The 8230-nt window shown below is 35.5% G+C and overlaps 1 protein-coding gene across 1 annotated transcript in view; it reads right to left on the bottom strand.

Moving 5' to 3' along the window:
* LOC106877886 (protein furry) overlaps positions 1 to 8230 on the bottom strand; it is a 152698-nt gene that overhangs the window by 95706 nt on the left and 48762 nt on the right. Inside the window, exons 2-5 of the mRNA XM_052974065.1 lie at positions 6018 to 6210; positions 3448 to 3501; positions 2583 to 2716; positions 1789 to 1819 (exon numbers count right to left, since the gene is read on the bottom strand). Of these exons, the coding sequence (XP_052830025.1) occupies positions 1789 to 1819; positions 2583 to 2716; positions 3448 to 3501; positions 6018 to 6210 (412 nt within the window). The remainder of the gene's footprint in view (positions 1 to 1788; positions 1820 to 2582; positions 2717 to 3447; positions 3502 to 6017; positions 6211 to 8230) is intronic.

Below are 8230 nucleotides of genomic sequence, written 5' to 3'. Positions count from 1 at the left end.
TTGGGTATAAGCGCATAGTTTAAGAGTGAAGGGGAGAGAGAGAGAGAGAGAGAGAGAGAGAGAGAGAGAGAGAGAAATGAAAAGCATATATAAATAATCACAATAAACTCTGTTTCAAACCTGCTTAATGTTAAGTAAGAACTATAAATATATTAAATTTTCTTCTGTGTATACATTCATGCCAACATAAACATTACTCTCCTTATCTCCAAATTTCCATTCCAGCTTAGATTTCCTATTATATCTACTACTGTCAGTGCTACTTCAGTCATTAATCTCACTCAGAGAAGTTGGCAGTTGATTAGCTTTCAATCACAGTACAGAAGTCATTGGTATTTAATTCCTGAGTCAGTCTTAATCAATCAGATCTATGTTCAAACCCATTCCAACAGTGTTCCTCCTGCCTGTTTACAAACTAAAGCGAATGCAGGAGCGCAGTCTCAAACATGTTCTTTGCTAAAGTTACAGGATGTGCTTTAACCTTTTAGCATTCAAATTATTCTATCGAAAGCAATGCTTATTCATTCATATTGCTTTGAATTTGTCATATATTATCTCACAGCTTAGGAATTTCAATGATGTGATAATATTTTTTTAAAACGACAACATAGGGTAGGTGTAAGAGGCTGGATCTGGCTGCTCTGAATATAAAATAAGTAAGATATTTGGGTTGGTTATGGCTATTTTAAATTCTAAAGGATTAAGGAACATTTGATAGTTATATCTAGTAGATAAAGTATACTATATAGAGGTTTCTTTGCTGTCTCAGTAGAGCCATCAGCAAATATTTTGCTGAACTGTGTAGATAAGAACAGTTGTTCCAGCTCTGGATTGACCATTAAGCAAAATAAGCACATGCTTAGAGAATCAAGGAAATGAGGTACCACAGAAATGGTAAATGGTTTATGGCACAAAAGAAATCACTTTCAACTTGCTAAAATGATATTTGAAGTGGTTTATACGATTAGAAATATATAGTTTCAAAGTGTTCATGGTGCCATAGTGAGGATCTGATCAAAGACTTTGCAATTAAAAGAAAGCAGGAGAAAAATTTTCAAATATAAATAAAGTGAAATTTACAGAAAACAACATTATTTTCCATCTTACTGTTAGCTTTGTTTCATTTTGAAAAAAAAAATTATTTTATGGTTTATCATTGTTTATATTTTGAATTACATATATGTATGGAAGCACCAAAATCTTTTAAGTGCTTAATGCCTCCATGGGTCTTAATCCAGTCTTGAGTTGTCTCCATCTAATTCAAAAGGATTGGGTGGTGTTTATCACAGACGAGGCAAAACCTCTAAAATGCTAAAGGGTTTAAACAGCTCTGTATGCAAAACAAAGAGATGGTCTTAGGTATGTTGATGTCAAAAATGTTAGAATCTTGTTGTTGAATGGGACTTGAGGAATATCGTCATGCCACCCTCGGTTCCATGCCGTACTGGTTGTGTATAAATGTTTACTTACTGTGAAATTAATGCTTAGCCACCAGAGACGGAGAAAGGTATATTGACATTAGCAATTAGTTGACTTACAAGGATAAAAAGAGTGTAAGAAAGGTATATATTTCACTGAAGGAAGGAACCGTTATGTATACAACTTAGCGTTTGGTTTAGGAATAGGGAAGGACAAACTGACAAGAGAGAGAGAGAGAGAGAGAGAGAGAGAGAGAGAGAGAGAGAGAGAGAGAGAGAGAGAGAGAGAGAGAGAGAGATGTAGAGAAAGCTCTTACAGTTTAACAAGAGAAATAATTTACGTGAAAGAAAACAAATAGGCAATACTTACATCACGTTTTTCACACAAGTAATCTCTGTCTCTGAAACAGAATTAAAGTTATTACAACAAATGTATAATTACATATCAATCAAAGGGCTTAATTGTGTGGTTACCTCATTTAAACTGAATCTTACTTCTAGACTCTTTCTAACCCTGAAACCAATGGTGCCATCCCGTACACACTGTTTTATAGGTGCAGGAGGGGCTGTGTGGTAAGTAGCTTGCTTACCAAACACATGGCTCCGGGTTCAGACCCACCAAGTGGCACCTTGGATAAGTGTCTTCTACTACAGTCTCAGGCTAATCAAAGCATTGTGAGAGGATTTGGTAGATGGAAACTGAAAGAAGCCCACCGTATATATGTATGTGTGTATGTGTGTTTGTGTTTGTCCCCTCCTACATTGCTTGACAACCGATGCTGGTGTGTTTACGTCCCCATAACCTAGCTCCAATCTGAGCTACAGTTCACTCTGTTGCAAGCATTTGAGCCAGACTTCCAATTTGAACTAGAGTCCACTCTGTTAGGAGTATTTAAGCTGGACCTGCAATTTGAGCCAGAGTTCTCACTGTCACAAACATTTGAGCAAGATCTTCAATCTGACCAAGGGTTACCACTGTCACCAGTATTTGAGCCAGACCTCTAATCTGAGTCAGAGTCTACACTGTTACAAACGTCTGAGCAAGATCTCCATTCTATTGAAATAACTTCTTATCACCAACCACAGAAGCCCTTAAAAGGGTCATCAGTACAACACTTCTTTCTGTGATTAAGTCATTGAGTAAATAAATAAATAAATATTTACCCTTTGTTTTTATGTCTGAACTGTTCAATGAAAAGGGATTCATCAGTAACAAACTGGCCTTTGTACCATTTGAATAAAGTATTAAGCAGAGATGGTAGTGACTGCTCAGCAACACAGCCTAAAGATGACAGCACCTACAAGGGAAGAGAAGAGTGATGGCGTGAAGGTAATGGAATTAGTGTGTGTGTGTGTGTGTGTGTGTGTGTGTGTGTGAAAGTGAATAAGAGAGATTGAGTGAGAGTGGCACAAATGCTTTTGAGAGAAAGAAAGAGAGCAGAGGTAAGTGTGACACGAAACAACAGAAATAAGTGTGTGTGTGAGACAGAGAGAAAGAGAGAGGGATAGAGAGAGGAAGAGAGAGAAAGAGAGAGAGAGAGAGAGCAGTATATTGATAGTATATAATGACAGATAGTATGTATGTGTGTGTGTGAGAGAGAGAGAAACAGTGAGAGTGCATGTGTGAGTGAAAGAGAGAGACACACACATAAAGTGTGTGTGAGAGGCACATAGTGAGATTGTGTGTGTGTGTATGTGTGTTACAGAGAGAGAGAGAGAGAGAGAAGCTGAGTGAGAGAGAGAGAGAAGCTGAGTGAGAGAGAGAGAGAAGCTGAGTGAGAGAGAGAGAGAGCAATAGAGGTGAGAGAGGTAACAACACAGATGAGTGACAGAAAGCAACACAGATGAATGAGAGTGTAGTAAATATTAGTGAGAAAGTGCAGCAGAGATGAGTGTGTGTATGAGTGCAGCAGAGATGAGTAGATGTACAAGAGGGTAGTTGAGAGAGTGACACTGAGTGAAAGACAAAACAAGAATGTTAACGAGTATGAGTTTAAAAAATGAGTAAAATTTTTTTTTACAAGTTTACCTGGTCTAACTGTGGGTCCTCACTTCGCTGTAGAGACTTGGAGAGAGAACGTTCCTGGATAAAGAGAAGAAATATAAGAATCGATGAAGTGAATTCTGAAGTGAGATAAATAAATGGAAAAGAAAAATGGAGTGAAAAAGGTAAACTGATAGAAAAAAATGAAGAAATGTGGCTGTGTGGTAAGAAGTTTGCCTTCTAACCACATGGTTCCAGGTTCAGTCACACTGTGTGGTACTTTCTGTGTCTTCTACTATAGCCTTGGGCCAATCAAAGCTTTGTGAGTGGATTTGGTAGACAGAAACTGGAAAGAAGTTCATTGTGTGTATGTGAAAGCTAAATCGTGATGGACATTAAAACAACGATGATGATGAAGATGATGATGATGATGATGATGAAGATGATGATGATGATGATGATGATGACAGTGAATATAGATGAAATGAAAATACATGAAATTTAGAAATAAAATGAATAGATAAATGAAATAAAATAAATGAAAAAAAAAAAAAACAGAGATAAAATAATAGATAAAATGATAAAATAAAAAAGATCCAATAAGGATAAATAAATAATGAAATATACAAATAAATAAATAAATAAACAGTTGAAATAACAAGCTGTTTGATTGCTGGCGAGGAACGAAGAGAGATAGTTCAGGTTCAAATAACATTGTTGGAGGGGAGTAGTGGGAGTAAGTCAATTATTAGTGTTTTGGTAATTATGTAATGTCACCAAAGTCATTAAATGTTTTGTCATGGCAAGGTGGTGGAGGGAGGGAGAGAGGCAGACAGAAACATGAGAAGGGTAGATAAAAAGTAGAGATGGGTAGAAAAAGAAGAGGAGTGTAGAAGAGAGAAAAGAGAAAAAGAAAAACAGAAAAAAGCAAAGAAAGAGAAATGGAAGTGAGAGAGAGAATGAGAGAGAGAGAGAGAGAGAGAGGAAGGCAGAGGAAAGAGAGAAAGGAAGGCAGAAGAGAGAGGGGAGCAGAAAAAAAAAGAGAAATCAAAAGAGTAACAGACAAGTGAAAGAGAGAGAGAGAGAGAGAAGCAGAAGGGGAGAGAGAGGTAGAAGGGGGGAAGTGGCAGCAGAAAAAGAGAGAGAGAGAAAAACAAGAAAGAAGGGGCAGATAAAAGACAAGACAGAAATAAAGAGAAATAAAGAGAAAAATAAACAGGGTGAAAGAAAAGAAGAGAAGGGTAAAAAAGATAGAAAGAGAGAGAGAGAGAAGCAAAAAGAAAAGCAAGAGATAAATAAGTGAGAGACAGAAAATAAAAGGAGAGAGTGGAGGTGGTAGGAGGGCAGAAAGAAACAAAAGAGTAAGCAGAAAAAAAAAACAAAAAAGAAAAAAAGACAAAGAGATGGAGGAAGAAATTTGAAATTCAAAACGTTAAGAGAAGTAACAATAATAAATTATTTTGTTTGACACCCAACAGACTGCGTCATCTGGTGTCCTAATAACAATAATAGGTTCCTACAGAGACATGAGGTTGCAAATTTGGAGAGTGTGACCTTGCCTGAGACCATCCCAGCTCCTGTGATATATATGTCTTGTTTTTAAGTGATCTAAATAAAAACTTGCCATTTAACTTCCATATTAATTTATGTTTCAAACATCATTTTAATAATTCTTAGTAATTTTCATACAAGGATGTAGGATTTCTTCATTTCTGATTTTGTCAAAGAAGATTATATTCATAATTTGATACAACTGTCTCATCATAAAAGCATGTGACTTGTCGACTCACCAAAAACAACATGGTGCCACTTCCATGCTCACCCTATTCATCAGATTTATCACCCGTGGATTTCCATCTCTTCCCCAAGATGGAAATGCAGCGCAAAGGTTGTGATTTTAACACTGTTCTCGAGACCAAGAGAGAATTGCAGAAGATCCTCGACTCACTTAAAAAAAAAAAAAAAAAAACCCATTCCCAGACCAGATTCTAAAAGTGGCAGGAACACTGAGACCAGTGTATTGCTGTGCAAGGGGACTATTTCGAAGGAGATAATGTTAAAACTTAGGTGAACATGTTATTTCTTATTAAACATAACCAGTCCCTGCAACTTTTTGATACAGCATAAGGGTTTCACTTTTGACAGACTTTTTCCAAAAGGTAGCCTAACAGAAAGTTTTGAATGAAGGTGGCGAGCTGGCAGAAATGTTAACACACTGGGCGAAATGCTTAGCGGTATTTCGTCTGGCGCAACGTTCTGAGTTCAAATTCCGCCAAGATCGACTTAGCCTTTCAACCTTTCGGGGTCGATTAAATAAGTACCAGTTATGCACTGGGGTCGATGTAATCGACTTAATCCCTTTGTCTGTCCTTGTTTGTCCCCTCTATGTTTAGCCCCTTGTGGGCAGTAAAGAAATAAGAACATTTTGATGGGAGGTTATAATTTAGATCACATTAAAAACAGTAAGTTTGTACTGTAGAACCAAGAGTGATTCAATTTTAAAATGCGTGATCTTTGTGTATGAAAAATAAGGGGAAGTCTCAAGTGGGTTGGTAATGAAATGGGTTAAAGTACAAAAAAGAAAAAAGGAAAGAAATTAAGGTCATTAACTTTACCAGAGGTTCTGCCAAGACTTGTTCGATCTTCCTGTCTGTAACTGAACAGAACTCCAGGAATAATGTCTGTACCACATATTCACCTGGTGTGACATCTTGGTTCAGATCGAAATTATTATTGTATGAATCCTCATTCTTCCATGGCAGTTTGATGGTGTGTTCAGCCTCATCCATTGGTTGATGTGTCTGATTCCTACAGAAAAAGAGAAAAAAAATAAAATAAAATAAGCACTGAGTTACCATCACAATCATTTTAACATCTACTTTTCTATGTTTGTATGAGTTGGACAAAGTTTATTGAAGCAGGTTTTTTTTTTATGGCCAGATGCCCTTCAGTTCACCAAATCTCACCTATTTCTAAGCAAGGTAATATTTTTCCATAACCTGACATATTTTCACAGAATATTAGAAGTGAATGACACGGCTTAAATGACAATAACACTCATAACTATCAAATGATGTCAAGACAAGGAAACACAAACACACACATGTAAGTATGCATGTAGGTACTTATGTATGTAAGTATGTATGAATGTCTGTCTGTCTGTCTAGTATACATTTAATCCATTGCTAGTCGATTCCACTGACCCCCAGTGCTAAACTGGTACCTATTTCATCGATCCTGAAAGGATAAAAGGCAAAGTCAACCTCAGTGGAATTTGAACTTAGAATGTAAAGACAGATGAAATACTGCTAAGCATTAATAATAATAATAATAATAATAATAATAATAATAATAATAATAATAATAAGAAGAAGAAGAAGAAGAAGAAGAAGAAGAAGAAGAAGAACCCTTTCTACTAAAGGTGCAAGGCCTGAAATTTGGACAGAAGGGGACTAGTCAATTACATTGACCCTAGTACTCAACTGGTACTTATTTCATCGACCCTGAAAAGATAGTAATAATAATAATAATAATAATAATAATAATAATAATAGGACCAATTGGATAAAAGCCAAGACAGACAAAAATCAATTAGATTCCGAATGCAGATTATGCAAATCAAAAGAGGAAAGCGTTACTCACATAGTAAGTGAATGTAGCATGATGACACAGAAAGAATACAAGAAAAGACATGACAATCTAGGGAGAGCAATCCACTGGGAGTTATGTAGAAAGCTAGGATTTGAACATACTGATAAATGGTATGAACATGAGCCTAGTGAAGTACTAGAAAGTAAGAAATACAAGATGTGAGACTTCAACATTCAAACTGACAGACTAATAGAAACTAGGTCTGATTTGGTAGTAGTAGATAAAAAGAATAGAAAGTGCCAGAAAATAGACTTCACAGTCCCAAATGATGAAAACATTAATATGAGAAGTATAGGAAAATAGCAAAGTACCAGGACTTAGCTATTGAATTACAGAGACTATAGAAAATGTGGGTAAAATGTATCCCACTAGTTATAGGTACATAGAGAACTTTCCCTAAAGATCTGAAAAAATGAATAGAGAAAATAGGCATAAAACCCAGTTTAGTACAGCTCCAGAAAACAGTGTTATTAGGGACAGTTAGGATACTTAGGTAGATTCTTGGCATCTAAGGTTACTTGTTGTAGCTGGATGTTAGGATTTTCTCTCTTCCAACAGTCTAATCTGTTGAGTGTATATGTTATTAGGGACAGCTAGGATACTTAAGAGGGTTCTTGGCATCTAAGGTTACTTATTGTAGTCCGATGTTAGGATTTTTTTCTTTTCTAACACTCTAATCTGTTGAGTGCATATGAAAATAATAATAATAATAATAATAATAATAATAATAATAATAATTATAATGAACAAAGCAATGATTACGAAAACAAACATAAAGAAATAATCTTACTGAATGGCAGGACTTACAAATATGTACAACATACAGAAAATAGCACTTACTAAGAACTGCATACATACTACATAGAGTGTTATCGATATAACAGAATATACAAAGCCAAATTATAACATTGCACATACCCAAGGCCAACAGAACTGCACTCAGCTGTGCAATGAAAGCACTCAATTAAAAAAAAAAGTCATGACTTCATAATAATGATGATGATGATGATGGTAATAACTATAATAAGAATAAGAATAATGCAATAAAATAAGTTACATCTGAATTCAACTTATTGTCTCAAGGCCAATCTGACCTGACAAACAACACACCAGAAGATAAATCAATAATATATTTCATATATATATATATATATATATATATATATATATATATATA

The sequence above is a fragment of the Octopus bimaculoides genome, chromosome 17, assembly GCF_001194135.2.
Source record: "Octopus bimaculoides isolate UCB-OBI-ISO-001 chromosome 17, ASM119413v2, whole genome shotgun sequence".
Classification (NCBI taxonomy): domain Eukaryota; kingdom Metazoa; phylum Mollusca; class Cephalopoda; order Octopoda; family Octopodidae; genus Octopus; species Octopus bimaculoides.
Note: the sequence above shows the minus strand (reverse complement) of the source record. Positions and strands in the feature narration are given on the sequence as shown.